The sequence below is a fragment of the Platalea leucorodia genome (genome assembly GCF_965183815.1).
Source record: "Platalea leucorodia genome assembly, chromosome: Z".
In the NCBI taxonomy this organism is placed as follows: domain Eukaryota; kingdom Metazoa; phylum Chordata; class Aves; order Pelecaniformes; family Threskiornithidae; genus Platalea; species Platalea leucorodia.
Window position 1 is genome coordinate 41,723,820 of NC_138858.1, and position 26,695 is coordinate 41,750,514.

Sequence of the window (26,695 nt, forward strand, 5' to 3'; positions counted from 1 at the left end):
TTTTACTGAATCAGGAAAAATATCAAGGAAGTTTTTATGGGGTTAACTATGTTTCAAAGAATACCCAGTTCACTTTCACATGTGTATATATATATAGTTTCCATATCTTTGTGTTTATCTTTAGCTTCTGCAGTCTAATACTCTACCTTGCATTGCTGTTCTGGTGACTGTGTCTTAGTGCGCCCCTGTTCGTGAGCTAACATCATTAGTAAGTATGTTGCCTAACGTGTTTGTTTGACTCTAATACATTTATTTGCAGGCTCCAGAAGGTGAATCTCAACCCATGACTGAAGTGGACCTCTTCATTTCTACACAGAGAATAAAAGTACTGAATGCAGACACACAGGTATAGACAAAGATGCCTGTGTCACTATTGTGGTAGTAGGCTACTGAAATAGACTTTCACCTACCTGCCAAAATTTGTCCTTCAAAAACTGCTGGCTCTTGTATTTCACTCCAGGATTTCCTAGTAAGAAATCCATGCTCAAGAACTGTGTCATACTTGCAATTACTCTGGTGTGTCTGACTGTAGAAATGATTAGAATTTGTGGGTAAGCTAATTGCAGCCAGCTCATTTCTTATGAGCCATAATGTGTCAAGTATTGATTGTGCCCAGAGTAGCCCAAGATGTTTGGTTGTGAAAATCTGCAGTTCATAGTCCTTTGCACATACATGCCCAGCATATTCAGGTTCTGATACTGAGGTTTTTATGTGCTTTTCCACAGAAAACACAACTTTAATTTGTAAAAATTGCTTTTTGCTTTTGGAAAGTGAAGCTCTTGTTTTCTATTGGCATCTCACTTCATGCATGACAGGTATTACAGGCTTCACTTAACAAAGGTCTTACATTGCCATTTGTTTGTTTTCATAATACTAGGTGTGCAATAAGAACTTTGTTGAAACAGTGGGTCATGTTGTTTTTTGTATTCCCCAGGAAACCATGATGGATCATCCCCTGCGGACCATTTCTTACATTGCAGATATAGGAAATATAGTTGTTCTGATGGCTCGTAGGCGAATGCCACGGTCTAACTCCCAGGATAATGTGGAAGCATCTCACCCTTCCCAAGACGGAAAGAGGCAGTACAAAATGATTTGCCATGTCTTTGAGTCTGAGGATGTAAGGAATTACTCTGTCTTGTAATTTTCTAGGGGTGGAAACGTAGGCACATTTTGGTAGGCTTGAAGTCCATTGCAAGTGGTCCTCTTTTTGTTCATTAACTGCAACCAAATAGTTCATCTAAACAGAGGAACTTGCCTTCTGTTTGCATGTTTGGATCTGACATCTTACTCATGAAATTGATGTTTATAGAAACGCTTCCCATTTTTAAGCTCCTTCAGTGCCTCCAAGTAACAACGACAGGAGGGTCCAGTTGCCACAGCTTACAAATACCAGCTCAGATTCTGCATGTGAGAGTGAAAGTCTATCAGAGATGCTTATTTTCCTAGGGAAATTCTAATCCCAAGTATTGCATCAAGGATCATTGATACATACTAGAAAGGTGATTTTTTTTTTTTTTTTTTTTTTTTTTGGAGGAGGAGGAGGGGACTTATGTTGGGGAGTAGTTGCTGACATCATACCAAAAAGCCAGCAAAGAAAGTTGGTAATTCCAGCAATCCCAAAGTATGCTGAATAGAGACACAACTGAGTAAATTTTAGTCTATGGTGCAGGTTCCTAAGTTACCTTACATAGAAATTGGTATCTTATCTTCACAATCAAAGGGCATCACTTGCTGATTTTATGCACTTTTTAATGCTTAGTAACTGAAAGGTAAAATCAAACATATCAGATTGAAGTGGCTAATATGTAGCTGTTGGGTTCACAATCAAGTTAGCCCTAATAATTTGGGGGAAAAAAAAAATCTCAGTTCTAAGCCCTCCAAATAGCAGAGTATTACTTAAGAGAAGTAAGGTGAAAATACCAGTTTCTTATAAAATCCTCATATGTCTTCCACTCTACAGTGTATCGGCAAGGACTTTGAGATGGGAAGGTTTTCTTGAATAAGCAGCTGGTTTTATGTAATGATGAATCTGTTCTAAAGCCATGTGTGGATAAATTATCCAGTTGCAGATGAATGTACATATATGACCCGCCACTGAGGTTAAAAAGTCAGGACAAGAGCACTGATAGAAGTAATCCTCTAACAAAATTTTGACAGAGAGCATAAAAAATTATGGATTGTTTTCCCTGAAATAACATGTAAGCCAGTTTTGCAAAGCCTTTCAAGAAACTGGTGTGAAAATAAAAAGAGTAGCCAATTTTTTTTGGCTTAATATCACTTGATACGGTGCCCGCTTTGAGGCTGCTGTTCCTGTATTTCTAGCCACGAGTTTGGACACTGCTGGCTCTCTTACTGGCCCGTAGAAAAAGCAAAAATCAAACTGTCAGATGCCAGAGGCTGGGGCTTATATTCCTTCGGCATGCGGTGGTCTGACTATCATCCAGATTTCCTGGATCTGTTTCCCAGGCTGCTATTAATACGTCGGCAGGCTGGAATCCATGCTGCTTTTCGGGGATCACTGACATTACTTTCTGCGGTGTGTTTGGATCATCCCATATTTGTGTCAGATGTGCCTATGCCACTAGATATTGGCCTGGAAAGTACATGCCTGTAGGGCCAATAAAGGCATTGCTCAGTGATGTGAAAATATGCTGAGAAATTGCAGGAGATTATATTGGCTCTCCTGAGTTCACAAATAGCTTGCAAAATTTGTCTCAAATACCCAAATGATTAAGAGTTAGAATGGAAACACTGTAGCACCTGTTAGCAGTACAGAGATGGCAGCGTCAAAGATTTTGTACATCCAGTGGAGTAGTACAGCGTGTTTATATTACAAACCCCATGTATGTATCATTGTCACCTTTTCTTCTTCTGAGGCAGCTGGGTATTCAGAAGAATTTACCCAGTAACTGACAGAGAAGCCGTAAGCCCTCAAGCGGGTGTTGGCCAGAATGTGTCTCTGCTTGGAAGAGTCCTTATCTGAGGAGGACAACACCAAATTTTCAACTGTATTTAGAGCTGGATCTTCAAATGACCTGAACCTTAGTGACGTGTCCAAATGCTGGGTGTCGAAATGGGAGTTGATCTCTTCTTGGAGAGAAGATACATGTGTATGAATATAAAGTCGGCATTTGTCTCCTCACCTAGGTTACTGACCTATGGAGGTGTAGTTTTCCCATTTTATTGCTGTCTTGTTCTTACTGCCAAAACTGGGTTGATCTGAGCATTGGTAAAATACTGCCAGTCTAGATACTGGCCTTTTCAGCAACAGCAGTCATGCTGTTCTCATCAGCAGGTTTAGGGCTAGTTTGAGTTGATTTGGGATACCACCAACTTTTTGTTTCAGGGTTGGGAACTTTTCCTTAATTAGGGACCAAACTGGACTTTAAATACAGCTCATAGGCTGTGTAAAAGTACACCTCAGTAGTATTCATTCATCACCAGCACTCCCCCAGGGCTACCTTGTCAGCTGTGGAGCACTCCTCTTCCCTCCCTTCGCCACAGCCAACGCGGTGCTCCGAGGGACTGTTTCAGGACACATCATGGCCAGCCAGCTGCTGTGCGCTACACAGTGCTTGCTGCACGTATCCCCCCAGTTACGCGCAGCAGCGCTCTGCAGCATGCTGTGCTGTTTTCCTCTCCTGTCCATTACCTGTCTCATACTGACCATGGTCACTGCCTCCGAGGGAGGCATCCCTCTGCTCTGCTGGTTCCAGCTGCAAGCACCTTGCATGACGCAGAGCTTTCCCCGTATCTGCCTTGTGCGCAATTTCTCTCCCACTGGTATAGATGTAGAACAGCTCACAGTGGGAGCAATGCATTCTAGTGAGTGGCGTATTTGGTGGATTTAGGTGCAGAGAAGGCTATGGGAAGCTGCAGGTGCAAGAGGGTGCATGCAAAGGTCAGGCTGAGAAGGAAGGGGCAGGGAACTGGCAGAGTCATGGGATTTGGAGAGAGGGAAACAAGAAGTGTAGGGGGGAGGCACTGAAGGAGGTAGCAGGGTGGAGAAGGAGATGTGTGTGACCATCTCCAGTCACTTCAAGGCCTGGATCCAGTCACTAGTTGCTGACCTGTTCCTGTTTCATCTGAGACTGAGGTAGGAGCTGCCAATATGGACGTGATGGTTTTAAAGGCGGGTAAGAAAAGGAGGAAATATCCTCTTAAATGTGGTTGTGTGTTTTCTAGCAGACATTTTCATTTTCACTGCTGGCTTGTCAGAGAATGGCATTGCCTCTGCTAGAAGGGAGAGCCATCTGGGAGCTGCACATGTGGGAAGAATTGTAGGTGCGAGCTACAGTCACTGCAGCGGGTATACCTTTACATCTATATTAGCAGTTTCTACCTGTCAAAGGATTGCTTTATTTATATTTATCATTTATAATTGCTTACCAAGCTGGATTCATGGCACAGGTGAATGTGATGACATTTTGTGGGTCTTTGAAATTCATTTTTAATGCACAAATATTTTTTAAACTGGATTGCAGTAACTTGACTTACAGGTTTGTCAGCTTGACTTGATGATCCATTTTACAATGTGATTGTAACAGAGAAAGTGTCAGTGGACAAGACCATAAGAATGTTTCACTTTTTTCTTTTCTCTTCTCTGGGAACTGCTACAGGCACAGCTGATTGCACAGTCCATAGGTCAAGCATTTAGTGTGGCCTACCAGGAATTTCTGAGGGCGAACGGAATCAACCCAGAAGACCTTAGCCAGAAGGAATATAGTGACTTGCTCAATACCCAGGACATGTACAATGATGACCTGATTCACTTCTCCAAATCTGAAAACTGCAAAGATGTATGTCTCATTTCTTCCCATAACAGCATTAAGCTGCTCTGTACCAGTTGCAGGCCCATGCTGGCAGAAATCAGGAAACCATTAATACTTCCTGTAAATGACCTCAGTGAGCCTAGAATATCCTCCCAAGTAGGACACCCTGTCATCAGTTCTGCTTCAAAGGCAAACAGCGAACCCAAAATTTATCAGCAGTGAAATGATTTACCATCTGTTTGTGTTCTTTTACCAAACAATTTTCAGACATGTTTGACATTGTATGTTAATGAAATGAATTTAAAACAGATTAACAGAGCAATACAATTTAGCAGATTACAGTAAACAATATAAAATTTATAGAGGCACGGGTGTTTGTGAAAGTGGCTGATTCCAGATTTTAAGGGATTGTATTTGCTGAAAGGATTTGCAGCTTTGTTAATAAAGATGAACGAGTGCACCACTGCAACACACAGCTAGTGGTTTTCCAATCCACAGTCATAAACTCCTGCAATCTCTTCCAGTTTAGCTTTGTCCACCGAAGCCCGTGGCACCAGGGTTTCTTCCACTCCAGTTTACTCTGCTCATATGCAGAAATAAGTTGTGACGGCTGTGTCGCAATAAGCAAAATCTATATTATGTAATGTTCATTATTATGTGTTTGAATACAAATGAAATGTAGTAAAATGTGTACCCTGTTTTGTTTTGCCTTTGAATTAGAAACACAGGTTGCAAATCAGGAGAGATATGTGTTGGTTGGTTATATGAGTGTTAGGGATGGGGGTTGTTAGTCCTGTAGGTGTGAGGAAGCTTTTTTTTGAAACACTTTTTTCTCACGATACAGGTTTACATTGAAAAGCAAAAGGGAGAAATCCTAGGTGTAGTGATTGTGGAGTCTGGCTGGGGATCCATTTTGCCTACAGTTATCATAGCCAATATGATGCATGGAGGACCAGCAGAGAAGTCTGGGAAGCTGAACATAGGGGACCAGATCATGTCAATTAATGGGACCAGTTTGGTTGGTTTACCACTCTCAACGTGTCAGAGCATTATAAAGGTATGGAGAATGTTTCTGGAAGTTACACATTTTTAAAAGGATTACATAATAAGAGAGCAGAAAGTGTAGAACTCTTAAGTAAATTCTTACCAAATGTTTGTCTAGCACTCCATCTCATGATCTTTAAACTACAGTGGGAATTATGCTACACCAATTTTCTGACTCCCAAAAAAAGAGCTGTGCCGTTTCCTTGTATAGACAAGGACTCTGCAGAACTTCACAAGAGAACATTTTGTTCAGAAGGAGGATATTACCAGATATACCTCTGAAGAAACTTAAAATTTTATGTAACAAATGGAGGCACAGGTGCCTAATATTGTCCTAGGCCATATTAGCTGTTTAAATACCTGCTAGTGTCTGGCTGAAATACAGCTGATGCTTTTTTTGTTGTTTATAACTATTTTTAAAACTTTTAAACTTTGAATTAAAGACATACTTATCCTCTGTAGGAACTTTCCCCGAATTATTTGAAAGTGTGATGCTTCTCTTCACTTGGCGAAATGGGGTATTTTAATTAGAAGAGCTTTCTCCTAGATGTCAGAAAAGTATGTGACTGCAAAAAGCATGTAGGTCAACTGGAACTGAACAATGTCTGGGGTAGCTATGGCATACAAGGGAATAAATATTTAAACATCAGAGTTTCAAGAGCTGGAAAGATGCATCGCTAGGGAATGTTTGAGATGAAGCTATACAGACTTTGTTATTTATTGAAATAGCCCCTCAGAGCTCCTGCAGATCATAAAATGTAGACATGTAATGTAATGCTGGTGGTGTACTATACAGAAATCCTTCTCTGATTTCTAGGAATATGCTGTTAAACTTTTTATTTAGGCAATTTTCTTGTAACAAGTTGTATTATGTAATATGGTTTTTTGCATTTTGTACATTTCTAAATTGCAAAGTAAATTTTGCATTTACAAAGTAAATTTACAAAGTAAATTTTTTGTCTATGGATTAGTTTCTTAATACTTACATTAAGATGTTTGTTATAAAGACTTCCCATTCTGTATTCCAAAAGTGTTAATGCTGAGTTATGATGAGTAATAGATGCATAACTCACTGAACCAGCCATTTTAGATTCAGTGAGTAGAAATGATAGCCTGGAAGTGTAGCGTACTAAAATCATGGCAAAAACAGTCTTATGTTTGTGAAGGAAGGGGAAAAAAAAAAACATACTAAACATCTTTGTGCCAGCTTCAGTGGAACAAAACTCCCTGCCAATTTAGGCTTTTCATGGTAGCCATACTTGTTTCCTAACCCACATCAGTTTTATTTCTAAAACTGTGATGAATTACGCTTCTCTGATTCAGAGCCTTTTCAGGGGGAGTTTTCATTGTGCTCGTCTGTACTTTCTCAAAAAAAGAAACAACCAGCTTTGCTGTTTCCAGCTTCTGCAGACTTGTCTCTTCCTCACTGATACTTACTGCTGTCGCCGTAGGAACTGCTAGCCATTTATTTTGTCTTTCTAAAGAGAAGATAGTCTGCGTGTCTGCAGGTCTTCATAACCGTACATCTGGAGCTGTTCATATAGTACTTCTGGTAACAAGTATATATACCACTAAATGCAGCAGAAATATCTCAGGATTTCAGATTTCTTTAGCATGCTGTAAGGACTCCTATCAAAAGATGAGAATATTATGTACATAAGAAGAATATGTTGCAAGCACTTCAAATAAGATAATTTCAGTATTATGGATGTAATCTCTGCTACTAATTGACCATAAACCTATTGCAAACTGACAGAGCTCGGAAGAAGCTTTCCATATGTGGTGATTATTCCTTAATTGTATCATGCTACTTGTATCTTTTTCAGAAGCATCTAGTGCTGGCTACTATCAGAAGCAGACTTGGGGACTAGATAAGCAAATATTTTTCAGAATTAGCCTTCTGCAGTCAGTGTCAGACAGCTGTTAGTTGTAGTGGGACCCAGGTTTCAATTGTACATACAAAAGGAATTCAGAAGTAGGTAGGTGTTGTATTAAGTAAGATGGAAGTTGCTGTATTCTTTATAAAGCGTTTCTTTCTTGATGTGGATTTTATTTATGTATTTATTTATGGCTAATCCTTTGTGTGACTGAAGCATTTCAGAAAAATATCTTAACAACCTGCAAGAGCTCTGAATACTTGAAGTTGTACAAGGAGTCAGATTGCAGTTATCTGCCTTTTTACGTTTGGGTTTTCATGGAGCTATACAGTCAGAGAGTCTCTGAGGCTGGCAGTCACTGCTGAAGCTGGTCTAGACCAACAGTTTGGTTCAAAGTAGAGCAGGTTGCTTAGGTTGCTTAGGGCTGTGCCCACTAGGGTTTAAATAACTCCAAGGTTGGATACTCCACAACCTCTCTGGGTAATCTGTTCCAGTGTTTTACCACCCTGACATGAAAAATAAATTTTCTTCTGTTAGCAAGGAGTTCATGATGAATGTGATAGAACTCATTTAGAAGGGAGAAGGAATAGAAATTAGGAGCACTGCTCCTAATACAAGCATGGTATGAGCAGGACCTGCCATTTGCTTGACAGAATTTAATATATCCCATTAGGGAAGCCACTTATTTGTAACTATCATCTTAGCTACTTGTTTAAAATTTTATTTCCCATCCACAGTCATTGGCTTTTTTGGTGAGCTGCATAGGCCTGTTTAATAGTCTTTTTATACATGATTTGTGTTATCAAATGAAGAAATTGCCAACAGGAAGCTAGTTTTCTTAAAACAACTGTGTCAGCTTCTTGGCAAGGAAAATTTGATATTTTATCACTCATTCACTGAATATTCTGATGCTTGTGTCTGGCATTCAGTGATCAGATTCTGCTACAATGCATACAAAGAGCTGTTTACTCAGGGCTGTTCCCATGTCAATATTTTAACACTTTTTTTTTCCCCCACAGTGCTTATGTTGAATATTTCATTCTGTCTTTGCCAGCATTTTTCACAGTGATTTCTTTTTGCAGGGTTTGAAAAACCAGGCCCGGGTTAAGCTGAACATAGTTAGGTGTCCTCCAGTAACCACAGTCTTGATCAGGAGACCGGACCTCAGATATCAGTTGGGCTTCAGTGTGCAGAATGGGATTGTAAGTAGCTTCCACACTCTCTGGTTAAGCTTTAATATACATGAAACCTCTTATCCATTTGTGGGTAGGTTTCAGTGTGGGAAGAGAGAAGCTGCTATTTTCTCCCTTACAGCAAGCAGGACTTCGCACATGTGTTAAGTCTAAGATATAAAAGCTGAATTAATCGGAGTTATTTTTTGTCTTTGACTCTACTTCACAACTTTAAAGTCATCCAGAGGAACAGAAAAGTTGTTTTAGATTAAAGAAACAAAAATGTGTAGCAGAGGCTGCTTTCAATCTGCATCATTCATGTCTCTAACTGAGCCATAGCATGATCTCAAAGGAAAAACACTGTCCTTGATCCTCTTTTGTTGTAAGGCATCCTGAACGTTGTTAAACTGTGGTCCTTCATACACTCTTAAATTTCCAAACCACAGCCCATGTGATGTACAACACAAACAGCCTTTTCTGACAGTTTGTTCTGCTCTTGGAAGAGAATATCCAGTAGTTATTTGTCACTAACAGATTTTACTTTGAATCAGTGATCAATCACATTTTAGAAATTGTTGCAAGCCTTTGTGTTTAAATGCTGATTTACAGTTTACAGGCAAAAATGGGTAATCTAAAGCCTCTGTTCCTTATCTAGACCCTGATAAATTTGTCCTTTCCCTTCCAGATCTGTAGCCTTATGAGAGGGGGTATAGCAGAGCGAGGAGGTGTGCGTGTCGGCCATCGGATCATTGAAATCAATGGACAGAGTGTTGTAGCAACACCTCATGAGAAAATTGTTCACATTCTCTCAAATGCTGTTGGTGAGGTAAGAGCAGGCAATATGTCTAGGCAATACAATATAGTTCATCACTGTTACCAGTAACAACCAGTGGAAACCAGTAACAAGTAGTGTCCCTCAAGGGACCATATTGAGACCAATACTTTTTAATATCTTCATCAATGACATAGACAGTGGGATTGAGTGCACCTTCAGCAAGTTTGTGGAAGACACCCAGCTCAGTGGTGCAGTTAATAAGCTCGAGGAAAGGGATGCCATTAGAGGGACCTTGACAGGCTTGAAAAGAGGGCCCATGTGACCCTCATGAAGTTCAACAAGGCCAAGTGCAAGGTCCTGCCCCTGGGTCGAGGAAATCTCCAACATTGATACTGGCTGGGGGATGAAGTGATTGAGAGCAGCCCTGAAGAGAATGACTTGGGGGTACTGGTGGACAAAAAGCTGGACATGAGCCAGCGATGTGCGCTTGCAGCCCAGAAAACCACTTGTGTCCTGGGCTGCATCAAAAGAAGCGTGGCAGCAGATCGAGGGAGTGATTCTTCCCCTCTACTCTGCTCTGGTGAGACCCCACCTGGAGTACCGCATCCAGTTCTGGGGTCTCCGGTACAGGAAAGCCATGGACCTGTTGGAGCGCGTCCAGAGGAGGGCCACAAAAGTGATCAGTGGGCTGTAACACCTCTCCTATGAGGAAAGGCTGAGGGAGTTGGGGTTGTTCAGCCTGGAGAAGAGAAGGCTCCAGGAACACCTTACTGCAGCCTTTCAGTACTTAAAGGGGGCTTCTAAGAAAGATGGAGACTTTTTACCAGGGCCTGCAGTGACAGGACAAGGGACAATGGTTTTAAACTGAAAGAGGGTAGATTTAGGTTGGACATAAGGAAGAAAGTTTCCATGATGAGGATGGTGAGGCACTGGAACAGGTTGCCCAGAGAAGTTGTGGATGCTCCATCCCTGGAAGTGTTTAAAGTCAGACTGGATGGGGCTTTGAGCAACGTAATTTAGTGGAAGATGTCCCTGCCCATGGCAGTGGGGTTTGGACTAGATGATCTTCAAAGGTCCCTTCCAACTCAAACTGTTCCATAATTCCGTGATTCTACCTCTATGAGCCTATTGCTATTCCAATCTAAAAAGTGGAAGTGAGAGCAAGGCAGCATACCATTTCTTTTATTATTTACCTGTAGTTCTCCTATGTTTCAGATGAACCCTAATCTGAAAATACAAAGTGTCTGCAACTTCAGGTGGTTCATTGATACTAAACATACTGTTTCATAAAATCGCCACCTGCGATACTTTAATAAGGGTATGAAAACTCTCAGGCTTTACCATTCCCTTCTGCCCTGTATGACCTTAGCTAGTTCCTTCAGCAATGCTCTGTTGTAGTATGCATGTTAGGAACATTGATTAACTTGTCATATTTCCTCTAGATTCATATGAAGACTATGCCAGCTGCCATGTACAGGCTGTTGACTGCACAAGAGCAACCAGTTTACATCTAAAGCCGACACCTCGCCGTCACAATGTGCATGGAGGATGTTTTTCCTCATTAGTGCTTGTCTCTCTAGTGCTGCATTTCTGTGTCTGCAGAGACATTTCTTTCTCTCTCTCTCTCTCTCTCTCCTTCACAGACACAAACACATTGTCTCTCTCTCCTCCCTCCCTTTTTCCTCTTCCCCCCACCATTTTCCTGTATTTTGGGAAGGGGCAAAATATATCTATGGGACTATTTTGGTTGCGTCTTTTTACAAGTGAAACTTTATGCACTTCCACATGCAAAACAGGAAAATAACGGCAGCGTTGTTCTCAGCAGGATTCACAAAGAAGATTGACTCTGCTTCATGCTACATAATCAGTTTTATTTTTGTGGCTATAATTTGACAAACTGAGTAAATTAAATGTTGCTGAATGAAAGATGTCTTTACCAAACAGATAAAAGTATAGGGTCGAAAGTGTACTCTTGGATATCCTGAATGTGACTTTGCTTTTCTTGCCCTATTTTGCCACAGGCACTGAGCTCAGTATTAAAGGTTTATGTCTGTAGGGAAAGTAGAGTACCAAAATGATAGTTTTGCCCTCAGGAAGAATTTCCTACTTATGAAGACTCGGTAAATGCTGCTGTTGTAAAATGGACTGTCCAAATACACACCTTTTAATTCCCCTCTGCCATCAGTTCTTCCTGATAGTAGGACCCCAAGAGGTACTCTGTGAGTTGCTGAAACATGTTACACTTGCATTACTTACACTAAGTAATTTGGGAGGCATTTTTTACAGCTGCCTCCCCCTCTCTGCCCCCAGGTTTCTAATTCTTTGTTTTCTTCTACTTTGTCTTTAAATACAACATGTCTTTTATAGTCCCTTGCCTATTTTAGAGGTTAAAGGAGGGGGGGAGGATCTTTAAATATCTACAAGAGAAATAGTGAGGGGCTTTCCTGAATAGCTACACTTTTTCTAGGCTCTTAATTCTGAATTTGGTGCACACAGCCATGTGTGCCAGTGTATATAGACATTTTTAAAATTGTGCTTGCTATTTATGAAGTTTGAATATAAGAGATCTGCAGACTATTCTAAGTAATTTTGTTCTCTGAGCCAGTTTTAACACATATTTTTGTCCAAAGACCTGTCTAATTTTATTGGCTTTCTCTTTAGTTCATTATATAGGTAACAGTGGAAGGGATGAGGTGGGAATAAACTTATTTATTTTGTCATATAATTTAACTTGTGATTTTTTTCCATATGTATGGCACTTAAAGGAGATATGTGTGTACTATATGCACTTGTATGAAGATGATAAACTGTAGGGATTTGTGAAATCTAGGATTTGATTGGCCTCTAACTTGCATGCTAGAGATAAAAGGGGAAAAAGGGGTTGGGTTGGGCTTTTTTTTTTAAGGGGGGGGGAGCGGGGGGGAAGAAGCCGTGGCTTTTCTTCCTAGAGAGAGGAAAATTCTCCATTATCTGTAGTTACTTTTTACCAGGACTGTATACTGCTGTTTATGCTGAAATTGAACCATGCATTTAGTCCAGGCTAATACGTTGATTTCTTTTAAAGAAACAGTTTTTGCTGTTTGCTGTGGTAGAAAGGCTCAGTGAGATGGAAACAAGAGCAGGCCACACACAGCCACACACCACTTCTGCTTTGCAAATGTGCTGTTGGTCACAGTCACTTGTTTCTCAATTATTGTGAGGTGGACTGTGCAATGTAAGCGTTGTTTGCAGTCCAGTAATAGTACCTAGACATGACTACGGAGATTCATGGAAGTGGGTGTGTGTGTGTACGTGCATATGCACACTTGGTGCAAACACTGCTGAGAGCCATTGAGCGCTCTTGCCAGGGGTCCATTTTTGGCTTTCAGAAATCATGGATATCCACGGGGTGATCAGAGGTAGAGAATAGACTTTGTATTTCAGTGGGCAGTAAATATTTAAGGGAGATAATGAAGTGGTGCATAAACTATTGTAGTAAGTGAATAAGTTTTAGTGTTGAGATTAATGTATAATGACTTGATTTTGCTGCAGTTCTTGTTGTTATATAATTTAATCCCAATCTCCAGAATAGCAGATTGCACAAGTGAGCGGTGTTAGAATTCCAGGTTAGTACTTACCTCTGCTACCTGACTGATGCAACTAGATAGTGAATGAATTGTGAGTATATTGTTTAACTGTAGACATCTGGTTTATGATCATTTGAACTTTTTTCCTGAACTTTCCATATATATAGTAATATATGTAAATATGATATATAACCATGTACAATTTAGAAGATTATATACAGTGCAGCCTTTCCATAAGTTGCCTGAGGAAGCTCAGTGAACTCTTGAAGACACGTTATCATGCTTCTGGTTTCTGCTGTGTTTACACCCTCAGCTTCACTTGTTTCTGTGGTTCTGTCCAGCTCATGTGGTGGGATCTTTAACTCACTTCACTGGGAAATGATGAAGACCTGAACACGCAAATGTATTTTGGGATGAAACAACTGTTTCTTTGAAAATCTTGCAGCCAAGATTCTGCAAAGTTACTGGCACTTGAGTGCTTCAATAGTTCATGGTAAATAGGTGCTTAACATCAAGCAAGTGAATGCTTGCAGGATCAGAGTCCAGCAAAAAATCTTAATTTTTTCCAATTACAATGTGTGTGTAAGATTTCTAAACTGGGAGGTCCATAGTGTGTGAACACTTCTAGTAACAGTCTTGTAAACAATCCCATTTTACTTTGTAAAGAGAAAGAGTTTCAAGAGAAAGGTGCTCGAAAGGAAAAGCTGGCGGTTCTCTAGACTTTTGCAGCAGTTTGTTACATTACACATGTGAATTTTTAACAGATTCAAAGGAACAAACTGCTGGTTTACATTCCTTCTTCAGTGATAGACCTGAATTCTTTTTCATCCTTGCTGCTTCATACAGTCTAATTAACTCTTCAGTGTTTACATTAAGGATGAAACATCCCTTATTTTTTTTTTACTGGCAAGTTTCACACATTTGTTTTGAATCTTGTTTGAATTTGAGACTCAATGGGGATTTCCAAGTTTGCTTGCTTTCCTTGTTTTCTAAATGAAATGTATTTCTGAAGACAGCAATGTGGTTGAGATCTCTTGTATATATTTAGCACAGTACCTAGACTATGAAGTTGTACTATTGTTCTGTAAAGAGGGTGAATAGAAATTATTGTAAAGCGTTGGGAAAAGTATAGTATTGTATTTGTAACAATATTGTTCTTTGTAAACATTTAATGATATCTATATATAAATATAAATATATATATAAATATATGTGAGCCTGGAATGTTGATACTGCACATCTACTGAATGTACTTCCTCTGATGTTTTTTGCCACAGGTCTCTGACCTCTGTACTGAAGCTGCAGTGGTTTGATTTGGGGGGGAGGGCTGGGGGGAGAGGAGTGGGCTTTTTGGTTTGGGTGGGGCAGGGTGGGTTTTTTTCTGGCCAGCTATTTTGTTGTGATGTATTTACTGTGCTACATTCCTTTATTTAACAGAGCGCTAATGTCTGTAAGATTTGCAACAATAAAATACAAAAAAATACCTCAGACAAGGCTGAGAGTTTGCTCATACTGGTCTAGGGGTTGGCTTGCCAATACTGAATGCATGAATGCTTGGAAGGTGTCTGAACTTCTCTTTTGCCACATAGTCTGGAGTAATACTTTATGTGTTTCTGCAGATGTGAACCAATGCTATTAACTTTATTTTTAAAACAGCATTATTTTCGGGTAATAAATGACACTAGTGCTCCTAAATGAAGCTGATTGATTCCTTATTTAAGGTTGCATCCCAGTTTTCACCATATGAAATATCACTATGTTTGAATCTTCCAAAACCAAGTTATTTCAAGATGCCTTTTATGTGACAAAAGTATTATTTCATAGTCTGAATAACTTTAAATATGCTTTTTTCATAAATGAGGCCTTGCTAAAAATTCTTTACACTTACTATAATTTCTGAAACCACTTTTTTTCTTCAAAGGTCATTGGCACGGTTTATTCTTAAAGGCCTATACCATTTGAATAAATAAAAAGTAGAATTGTAATATGTCTGTCCGTAGAATAAATCCTGAAACTGCCTGTGCTAAGGTTAACAGATACTTCTATAATGAGAGACTGATGTTGAAAAACATGATGGTATTTGAAAGTCAACCAGCAAAAGCCAACAAAGGGGCATTTCTTCAGGTGAGGCTTCATAGGATTTTCTGTGCTTCATAGGTTGTCGTGAGTACTTTGAAACTACAGAAATGAAAACATACGCCACAGCTGATTCAGAAGAAAACTAAACGTGGGCCTTCAGCCACTGAGTGGCTATTCATAATGTGAAATACAAATATTGCCAATATGGAAGAATGAAGTATTTCACCTTTTTTGCTCAAATGATAGATTGGAGAAATTGTGAAGTTTTTGGTAAATGGTGCAGCAGACAGGCTGAGGTTGCTTTCTGTGTTTTCCTGCGTGCCACCCTCCATCCCCCTGTTTATTACCATTCTTGTTAAAGCTTTACATTCCTATTTCTATATTACAAACTTTTCTACATTTCAGTGGATAAACCTATGTCTGACTTTTCCTTCAGCAGTACAGATACAAATCTCACAGATTTGCTGTCTTAACAGGGGACATTTTTCTTGCCCTCACCTCCGGTGTTCTAATGGTTTGGATCCACACGGGGAGGATGAGCAGACCCCACCCCACCCCAGTTCAAGCACCCTGTGGTGCCTCGCAGGCTGGAGAGGTGGTGCTGATACTCTGGGGGGACTGACGGTGTCCGAGAACAGGACTGGGATTGTGATTTAGATAAATGTTCAGTGTGGGAGCATATGGTAGCAATCCTGACCTGAAGAACACTGTATGTGGAGGAGTCGGTGGTCCACATGTCAGTTAACCTGAGTAGGCCCACGCCTGTGATGTGCTGGTCTGTGCTGGTTGTACAGCATGGCCTTCAGGGATATCCCTTGGCCACAGCATAAATCTGGCAGCTGGTTGATTAGAAGAGAGGAGACTGCCAAGCTCCTTGGTAGGAGACTACTTGGTAGGAGACTACCAAGCTCCGGCTTGGTACTGGTGGTGGCACCACCTGTGTGTCCTTGCCTGTGTCTAGAAGTGCAGCAAGAAGTTCTCACGTGAACATCCTTTTTGTTTGACAGTGGAAGTGATGAATGGAGTTCTTTTAAGAAAATTTTTTAATATCTCAAATGACCAAAATGGGTTAACCTTGCATGGATGGGATCTGCACAACTTGTTGTGCCCTGATCATAGTCCTGTTTGATGCTGCACAAGTTGGGGTTCCCAGCATCTGAAGGGATATAAAATTATCTATACTATCCTCTTTCTTTATAGCATTAGATCTGATAAATAGCATTTTAAATGAGACTTTACAGAGTCCAAGTGCCTTTCTTACTGGGATGATAACAAACCAGCACCTCCTGGTGTTAAACACATACACTTTGGAGTTTTGGTTTTGGCTCTGTCAGTAAGGCAAGAATAATGTCTTACCATTAAGGGAGAAGGTCACTGAGCCAAAAGAGAACTTCTTTCAGACAGTTCATATTTTAATTACAGTTTGCAAATTAACAACCTTCTTTTATAAAGGATAGTGTTAGAACTCTGAACGCTACTTATTACTGAAAGCCTGCTTTGTATCTGAAGGTCTGCATTTTATGATTGGAGCTTTTAACTTAAACCATAGTACTGATAATTTGCAAGGTTCTTCGATACTGCTTTTGATAGCTCCTTCCACAAGAATGGTGTATAATCATACCCCATAACTGCACAGGTTACCACACTTCAGAGCCAAGAAAATGGTTCTGTTTTGTAGCTTCAAATAAGGCGGCACATAAAATGCCCAGATGGTGAATGTGCATCCTGCTAGATGTTCTTCCTGGCTTTTCAGCAATGTGACAAGCACTGAACAGTGATTTCATTGGCCTCCACAATTAAGTGGGACTGTAGGTCATAAGTTGTATGTAATAGTCATAGCTCATTAGAGAAACTGTTAGATATTGATGAGCTTGGTGTGCAAGAATAAGGTGTATATATACATCTAGCAAACAGATTTATGTATAAGGACGTTATCCATGAATCTGCATGCTGACTTTTTTGAGGGAGGACAGCGACCATTCTTAGGAAACCAAATAATTTTAACAGCATGTCAATTAAGAGAGATGCTTCTCAGACCTAACTGCAGCACGTATGGGAAGGGTGCTGTAGTTCATTCTTAAACAGGCTGATTGTTGCTGTAAATGTCAATCCTAATTACTTCTGTTTCTTTAAAACACTCTAGAAGGGACATTTTTTTTCCTTCTCTAGTACAATGGTTTTGGATACCCTCATTTTCTCTGCTACTGACCACCTGGTGTGACTGCTCTCCTAGAAGTCTCCCTTCCCTTGAAACCTAGAGTCTATTTTAAATGTTTGTATTATTTCAGCTCAGCCAGGCAACATACCATTTATGCTAATTCTCATGCTTTCACAGCAGCAATTTTGTGCAGAATTTTTCCCCACTGAATGATTCTACTGATGAGCAAATTAAGATGGCAGAAAAATGGCCCTCTGAATCCTAGGCAATTGGCTAACAGGCTGTGGCAATTGGCAATTGGCTAACAGGCAATTGGCTGTGCCCTCTCCCTCCACCTGCCTGGCATTTCTGATGATTGATTGTCTGCATGCACGTGTATAGGGGTGGGGGGAACAGGGGAAAGACATATGAATGACTTTCAGAGAAGTAACCTGAAACCAGGTACAATTTATTTTCCACTTTAAGTCCATCTTTCTGCTTATCCTTATGAGAGGCATCCGCATATCACTTATCCACTGGTGCTTCTTCCTCCCATCTTTACCCTGTGCATGTGCTCTGCCTTTCCTCCCTGTTCCATCCCATACAGTATCTTCCATGGCTTCTGTGAGTTTCGCCACTGAGTGAGGAGATGATAGATGTGTATGCTGCTCCTTCTCCAGAAAGGCATCTTCAAGCAAGACCATGGAAGTTCAGGAGATGTACCCGGGCAGCAGTGGGCAGAGAGACAGTATGACAGATAGATTGCACTGTTTTGTGCCCGCCTCTTTTAGAGTGAGAAAGTTTGGGACTAAGAGGGCAGCATCTCACCCACTAATAAAGTCCCATTGCTCTAACTGGTGGCTTTTCCATTGGGTGAGAGTTGCAGGAGGAGTGGTGAAGGCATCTGTTTGAGAGAGTGCTGTTGATGACGGGAGACTTTTCCATTAGTTCTGAAGGCTGCCTGGACAGGAACTGAGACTGCATTTGCAAATGGGAAGAGGTGTGGAGGTGTGAGAAGTTTGTCTTTTGAATGTATGATAGCTCATAAAGCTGGTAGGTTATTTGGTTGTTTTTTTTTGTTTGTTTGTTTGTTTTTTTTTAAAGCAGCTGCTTGTGGGAGACTGGTTCTGATGAAAGAGATTTGCATTAAACTTTTCCTTGAGGGATAAAAAACACTTTAGGAAATGAAAATGATTTTTCCGTTGCTAAGGGCTGCACTGTAACTGGAACTGTGGTGATTAAAGTTAGCCAGTAGACACATTACAGTTCTTGAAATCTTTGCATGTTTTAAACTTGTTGAAATAGCATTAAGTGTGGTAAGTGTTCTTGACATTATTTCTTGCTGAGAGTCTAATTATGACTAAGAAACTGCCTATGCTACTGTCTCCCTCAGTGCCTGAAGATAATTCATTTAAACCTTGCTACATTGTTTGGGTGTATGGGTAAGTAATTTTTTTGAAACTTGCAATGTTATTGTTCTAATACTTGTAGAGAAACTTAACTTGTATCTTGGAAAACTACTCAGTTTGTGAGAGCATTGTTTTGCAGTAGACTTGCTTCCCATCTAGAAAGTATTTCATCTTTTCTGGATTGGTGTGCCACAGTCAGAGAGGTGGGTTGGGCGAGCTGTAAATTCAAGGCAGTCAAGGTGCAGTTACTAGGTGTAGTGGCTGAAGGGGCTGGGCTAGTGGACAAAACAGAATCCTGAATGATACATAGCAAGGACCTGCCTGTCCAGTCTATAACCAGTAAGGTTGTCAAGTCACTGGTGCAGAAAAGAGCACAGCCTGGCTACAGAAACTAGCCTGCTTGGTGTTAAGGCCAGTTTCCAAGAAATGTGGGAATTTCAGTATTTTTTACACACTGATTCAGCTACAAAATTTGCAGGTATGTTACATGAGGTTACATATGTTACATATGTTACATGGAGAACAGATAGGCTCCTCCTCTGACACAAAGTGCCTCAGCTTGTGCATTCACCATATGAAGTGAGACTGGTTACCCATAGTGCACCCTAGGCATAGACCTGGCTGCATCTCTCTGAAACACTCCTTTGGGACAGGGAACAGGTCTTCTAGAGAAGCCTGTGATAACAGAAAGGTGAGTAATGTTCAGAAAAGTTGAGGACTGAATATATATATATATATATATATATATATATTTTTTTTTTTTTTTTAACCTTTTCCTCTAATGGAACAGCTGCTGTTGCCACATTATTTCTCTTAGTGCCTGTTAAAGCATAACCAGCTGAAAAACGGGTCATGTTTTCTGCAGGTCACTAAGGAAACAGCTTACCTGGGTAATAACTTGATTGATAGGTGTTATAAATAATTGTGGCACTCATCCCAGAGTAATTACCTGGTTAGAAATGAAGAGCTATAATAAGCAGATAATTTACTGAAATCTGATTTTTTCTCTCTTGTTATCTGAAACATGTACCTGCTCTTTGAAGCACTGTCCAATAGCTGATAACTTTAGCTCAGGTTAGTCCCGTTCCACTGGGATAATGAGCAATTAATTGAATTGTGATCAAGTCTTCTGAAGCATAAGCTTACGTTGCATTCTGGCTTGCAACCCAGGGACCTCTGCAGACTTTTCTCCCAGTAGGGTTGCAGGGAGTTTATATATAGAGTGTGACAGCAAGGTAAGAGCTGCCATGTGCTACTGGAAGTACAGTTTGCACTGATGAGGTGACCATGATTTTCTTCTTCCACAACCAAGTTTTGGAAGAGCAATGATTAACTCGGAAAAGAAAGCTAATACTGAAGATCTGAAAGAACTCCCAGTTAAGATGATGTATATAACAAGAATAGTTGGAGTTTTACATGTGATGGAATTGCAAAATGTGTAACAGAGCTGAGGTAAAAGCTAGCATAATGAAGCAGTGTGTTCTTGTGGTGTTTTCTTACTTCTCCAAGACAAAACCGTTCAGTTTTTACTTGCTATGCTCTTACTTCTGAGAGCAAAATGTACCAATATGCCAGTGCTCGAGCAAACTCAATACCCCTAATGTATTTCCTCTAGTAGACAGGAAAAATAAAAGACCAATTCCAGTACAGAGAAAAGCATTTTATTTTACTCCAGGTATCATCTTTAGTGAGTCAAGCCATACTGCACAGTTTCAACTTCTGAACAAGCTTAATTAAAACTCACTTTAAAGCTTTTGGTTTTCAGTGGGAAAGCTGTTTAGTAATTTTTAAATGAAGCTGTATCGTTAAAATAGCAGCAGGAATACTTAGCCATCCTGCTAAGACACAGAAGTCTACAACTAGCCTTGCAAATAAAATTTGTGTGCCTGATCCCAGCTTCTGAAAATACTTAGTGTATTCCATGTTAGCAGCATACATGTAGAACAGAGCTTAACAAACTATCTGCAGTCAACAGCTTGAGCCAACTGGCATATACATTTATTAACCAGAGGGTGTCAGCTCATGGGTCACTGTGGCCTACTGGTTAAGACTGCCAACACAATGTTAGGTAGTCACCTGCATGCCTGCAGGGTATTTGAGGTGGCTGCATGCATGCTGCCTGCGTGGGTGGCAGCTAGTACAGAACAAGCACCTCCAGGAGGAAGTAAATTGCTATATGCCAGAAAATAAATAAATAAATAAAGCAGCGGAGCTACAGCAACACACACCAGATGAACGCAGGCATTGACACCGGCCCTGGTCTCCAATGAGATACAAAGTGCACACATGCATTAACTGTCTTTGCCTCACCCCGGTAAGCCCAGGCATAGAGACATTCTGCCATCTCTCGTTTAAGCTGAGTAAAAAATGTAAAACCATCCTAAGTGGTGCTGGATGAGAGAGATGCAACAAGACAGTACTGTATCATGGACTAGTTGCACCTGAGCAGCCCAATATTGGCCAGCTTGCAATTTGCTTAACAGGCTTTGTAGAACGAGCTTCCCCTTAGGAGTCTGAGTGTGAGGGTGTAAAAAAAATGGATTACCAACACACTCTTCCACCCACTTGTCAGAGATGATTTTCCTGTGCAGCATGCATATCTGACAGAAGTGCTCTACTGAGGAATAAACAGAAACCAGCTCAAAGAAAGACAGAAACCAGCTCAAAGTACAGTTTCCCTGACAACACCAATAAGACTGTGAGGCCGTTCATGCTCTGCTCTCTGGATCCTCCTCTCTGCTAGCCTGTCTTCATCTGTGGTGAAAGTACTCAGGTCACCACAGCTCTCCAGGTGCAGCAGTCCAGGGTGCCGTCTGAAAGGTAACACATCGGCACGTGATGACATGGCTTGCTGGGCAGGTGTCATTACCTTTAAAAGGAAAAAAAAAAGAAAATGTAAATCAGATTTGTTTTCAGGCTCTTGTTCCATTAAAATGGTTTCTTACCCAACTAGGGAGAAGCTAGTTGTAGTGCTGAGACTAAAACTGCTATTTGTCAAGGAGGCATGGGAAAAGCAATCCCAATGGGCAAAAGACTGAGTGTTGCCCCCCCCCCCTTTTTTTTTTAAAGCTGCACAAGAATTAGCTCACCCCAAACCATGGCATGTAAAGTATTGCTTAATATGAATCTAAATATTGCTTCCTGCAGAAGTCACTGGACTGTAATAAGCTTCAGGCCAGTGTGATAAATTAAATTCTCATACGGAATTTTTTTTTCAGCTGTTTCTGTCAAATTTGTTAAGGCTTTTGTTGCCTGTAGGCTGCAGTGGAAAATCTCACTTTATCTGCAGAGTCTAAATTAAAATCTTCGATGTGTTTTGTGTGAGAACTCAAACCAAAACCAGTAGTCACAGCAAATCACTTGTACCAACCATGAATCAACTCATCTATCCAAATGGTCTGTAGGGTACCAAAACATTTGTTTGATGAAGTCTGTAATGTCTGAAACTTCTAAATACTGATTCCATTAATGTAAATACATATTTTCTACTTTCTGCTTTTTTTCCTTTAGTACTAAGTCTTATTTTTATCCTGGGAGCCAATTACAAAAAGTTGCTTCTAGTGGGTTTACAGACAAATTTCCTTGTCAGCCTCCATTCCTTCCAGTTTATAACAGTAAATGCTTTGTAACATCTCTTCCCTCTCCCCTGCCACGCTCAGCATAAAACACCATCATGTTATTTACAGTTCATGATTCTACCACAGAAGACCATCTCCTTCAGCTTTTAAATACACATGTATTCAGTCTTCTGAAAGCCTTCCTGGCTGTATGGCTGATAGAGCAAGAGACATCATGGCTGCACAGCCTCTCGCACACTCTCTAAATAAAACTAAAGTACCAAAGGAAGCTAACTGGGTCCAAAAACTTTTGACACACAGAGCAAAGCGTGTGTACTCCCAAACCAAGGCCAGCTTGGGTTTCCACATCACCCGATAAATACAAGTAATAAAACTACCTGCTCAAGGAAGGTGGCACTGGTGACAGCTTCGGCCATATATTTCTCATCTGATTTTAAAACAGACTTGATATTTTCCACCAATTCACGTATGTCAGGGCTCATGCTGCAGGAGGACTGCCCTAGGATCCACGCCACAAGCTGTTTAGTGTCTGTGTAAGACTTGTAGTCTATCAAAGACAGGGGTCTTCCCCTCAAAGCTTTTGCTTTCAAACTCTTCCGCAAGGTGACAGCGCAGAGTGGTGGTCTGACTTCAGTCTGCGTGGCAGCTTCACAGCTGAGCACTGCCCCTGAAGACAAAGACCAAACAAAGCAAACAATCCACTTGTTTCACGGTTCTGTTCAACAAGTATCCCCTGAGATTTCAATCCTGATTCAGTGATGATGTAGTGCAGTTTAACCATGTAAAACTTAACAGTCTGGCACGGTCAGGGCAGCACGCAAGGCTCCCTCTGTACTGGATTTACACTGGAGAAAATGCCTGTAAAACAGAGTAGTTCATAGCTATGGTTGAGCGTGTATCACATATCAAAGGGTCTGGAAGGACATTTCTGGGAAAGCTGTTTGCCATTTTCTGTACATCGGTTCCTTTCTCTTTTGCTTCTGTTCTGAATAGACCTGAAATGAGCGTTGAGTGCTAATGTTAACACACAGTTATACCAAGCAGGTTAAACAAAGCTTGAAGGCTTTTATGATCTCTCCTAAACTTTTTGTAACTTCCAGTTATTACCAGTCTAGAGGGCTAGTTACAAAATATCTGAAGATAGTTGCTTGTCAAGCTGGAAGCTAGTAATACTACAAAGTGGAAATTTAATAATAAAAAAAAAAAATTCAAAATTACCTTGCAACGACTGAACAAGGGGCAGCAGAGAATCAATTCCACTGCCTTTGGTCTAAATAACAATCATCAATTTTTGGCCCTGTTAAAAACAACAAATAACAGCACCTACAGGTTGTTCAAGAAGCACTTCAGCATTGGCTTTATGCCAAACACAACACCAGGAGGAGGTCCAAAACTTTCCAGCAAGATGAGCACTAACTAACTGGAAGCAACTTTTGTTGTTCTGTTGCAGCTGAGTTCCCTTTCTGCAGCACTCATGTATTTAACTCTCGGGTCGAGGGCTGAACAGACCTAACCTCAGTTACACCAAGCCTAAAGTGCCCAAATGCTTCTGACGGATGGAGTCTCTCTACAACAGTAACACTCTGCTCCGCTTTCACAGCTATGAATAGGCTCTGTGTCATGTAACTACTGCTTCAGCAGCAGATTCTCCAGGGTGCTGTGGTGGAAGTTGATCGGAGGAAAAGAGAAAACACATGATGTAGCAGACACATAAAAACATTCCACAAAATAGTAAGTGTAATCCAGACAGGCATGCTCCCAATATTCGAAGTAAACAGTTGCTACTAACATGCTCCCTCCCCACTTACATTTTGTGAGTGCTAATATGTACCAGCAGCTACTATGGGGATTCTAATATCCTCTAATAAAAACTGCGAGACTCTTGACTAGTGGATTTTTGAGAGTGTCAACAGAACCAAGGACTCTGCAGCCACACTAGCAGTTTCCCCACAGCCACTGAATTGGATCACTGACACCAAAGCAGCTGCGACAGACTTCACTGGCTCTCCACTGTGGGTTTTTTGTATTGAGTTCTTGGGTTTTTTTGATGCTATGAGGAGCAACAAAAGGGGTGAAAATTTATAGGCTAATACCAAATACCCAAGCTAACTGTGCTTTAAATTGCTCACACTGACAACTGCCCTTGCAAGCTTTTAGATGCCAGTGTATGAATACACTGAGAAATACTATGTGCTCCCTCCTCCTCATCTTCCACCATCCCTCCCTCCTCCCCAAACTAGCAATGCCTGCTACAGACCCTGTTCCTAGATGTGAAAGCCAAAAGAGCAGCAAGACTGAGGTGTTTGGTGGATAAGATTTGGCAAAGCACAAACCGTTTGCTGTAATGTTGATACTCTGTTGGGCAACAGTTGCCGATTTCTGCAAGTATTAGGTTCAAGGTACGAACCTTCTGACAAATGTTCGTTTAAGGACTCATTACACAAGCACTGATAGAGAAAATCAAGTCACCTTGAAGCAACCAGCAGTGCAGCACAGGGTCACTTTTAGACCGTTTACGCAAGGGATTGAAGGCTCTCCTGGCTCCTTCTGCAGGCACCAAGCTTGCATTTGAAGGTGAAAGGCTCGCTCTGCTGGAAGACTCAGGAATTTCTTCACCTGCGTAATCAGAAATAGTAAAGGTGAAGGAAAAGTAGACAGAATAAAGCAGATCTGTAGAAGCCATTATTAGAGATTATTACTGATTTTTTTAACGCCCCCTCCCCCCAAGCTGTAATGATTGGACACAAAAGCCTAGAGGTGCGTGTACGTGTGCATATGCCCACGCTCACCAGTAACACTAGTCTAAAACCTGCTTAAACATTTGCAGAAACCTGTTCAGCCTTATACAACTGGAGTAGAAAAAAAAAAATACAGCTTTGCCTAGGATAAACCTCACCTTAAACTACCTGATCAGAGAGAAAGGAGCTACAGCTTTCTTAGAGAGAAAACTAAATCTCACAGAGCCTGAAATCCTCCTGCATATAAGCAGTTGTACCAAGATATGACAGCATATGGTCACAGACGTCAGTGACTGTTTACAAATAGATAGCTTGTAAATCAGTCACCAGTCCCAGGGAATTAAAAATCTTGTTTCATGAGGTTCTTTATTAAAATTTTCCTGAATTCTTGTGATGTGTTTCGTCTTTCCAATTAATCAACATTCCTCCTTTTCCTTAGGGTGAAATTATATGCTGTGATTCCCACAACTGCCTTTTAGTGAACATGACAGGATGAAGCTGTGTATTTCTCACCAAGCCTGGTTCTATACCTCCACCTGATGGCACCTGGCATATTACCAGAAACAATCATAGAATCATGGAATCGTTAAGGTTGGAAAAGACCCTGAAGATCATCAAGTCCAACTGTTAACCTATCACTGCCAAGTCCACCACTAAACCATGTCCCTAAGCACCACATCTACACGTCATTTAAATACCTCCAGGGATGGAGAGTCAACCACTTCCCCGGGCAGCCTGTTCCAGTGCCTGACTGCCCTTTCAGGGAAGAAGCTTTTCCTAATATCCAGCCTAAACTTCCCCTGGCGCAGCCTGAGGCCGTTTCCTCTTGTCCTGTCACTTGGTACTTGGGAGAAGAGACCAAATCCCACCTCACTACAACCTCCCGTCAGGTAGTTGTACAGAGCAATAAGGTCTCCCCTCAGCCTTCTCTTCTCCAGGCTAAACAACCCCAGCTCCCTCAGCTGCTCCTCATAAGACTTGTGCTCCAGACCCTTCACCAGCTTCATTGCCCTTTTCTGGACACGCTCCAGCACCTCGATGTCCTTCTTGTAGTGAGGGGCCCAAAACTGAACACAGTACTCGAGGTGCGGCCTTACCAATGCCGAGTACAGGGGCACTATCACCTCCCTGGTCCTGCTGGCCACACTGTTCTTGATACAAACCAGGATGCCATTGGCCCTCTTGGCCACCTGAGCACACTGCTGGCTCATGTTCAGGCGGCTGTCAACCAACACCCCCAGGTCCTTTTCCACCAGGCAGCTCTCCAGCCACTCCTCCCCCAGCCTGTAGAATGCTACAGGGGCTACTTGGGGCTGTTGTGAGCCAAGTGCAGGACCCGGCACTGAGCCTTGTTGAATCTCATACAGTTGGCCCCGGCCCAACGACCCAGCCTGTCCAGGTCCCTCTGCAGGGCCTTCCTACCCTCCAGCAGATCGACACTTCCACCCAGCTTGGTGTCATCTGCAAACTTACTGAGGGTGCACTCGATCCCCTCATCCAGATCATCAATGAAGATATTGAACAGGAATGTTCTTGCTCATGCAA

The 26,695-nt window shown here is 41.2% G+C and overlaps 2 protein-coding genes across 4 annotated transcripts in view; one reads left to right on the forward strand and one right to left on the reverse strand.

Moving 5' to 3' along the window:
• The window catches only part of APBA1 (amyloid beta precursor protein binding family A member 1), a 99,184-nt gene extending 86,678 nt beyond the window's left edge, over positions 1-12,506 (forward strand). For all 3 annotated transcript variants that reach the window (XM_082336548.1, XM_082336546.1, XM_082336547.1), the window contains 7 exons: positions 260-346; positions 935-1,120; positions 4,623-4,802; positions 5,620-5,832; positions 8,779-8,898; positions 9,554-9,694; positions 11,086-12,506. In XM_082336548.1, the coding sequence (XP_082192674.1) occupies positions 260-346; positions 935-1,120; positions 4,623-4,802; positions 5,620-5,832; positions 8,779-8,898; positions 9,554-9,694; positions 11,086-11,157 (999 nt within the window). In that variant the 3' untranslated portion in view covers positions 11,158-12,506. The remainder of the gene's footprint in view (positions 1-259; positions 347-934; positions 1,121-4,622; positions 4,803-5,619; positions 5,833-8,778; positions 8,899-9,553; positions 9,695-11,085) is intronic.
• Positions 12,507-20,515: 8,009 nt separating this feature from the next.
• ENTREP1 (endosomal transmembrane epsin interactor 1) overlaps positions 20,516-26,695 on the reverse strand; it is a gene marked incomplete at its 5' end in the record, with an annotated part of 32,021 nt that continues 25,841 nt past the window's right edge. The window contains 3 exons of the mRNA XM_082335595.1: positions 20,516-21,703; positions 22,790-23,079; positions 24,882-25,028. Of these exons, the coding sequence (XP_082191721.1) occupies positions 21,497-21,703; positions 22,790-23,079; positions 24,882-25,028 (644 nt within the window). The 3' untranslated portion in view covers positions 20,516-21,496. The remainder of the gene's footprint in view (positions 21,704-22,789; positions 23,080-24,881; positions 25,029-26,695) is intronic.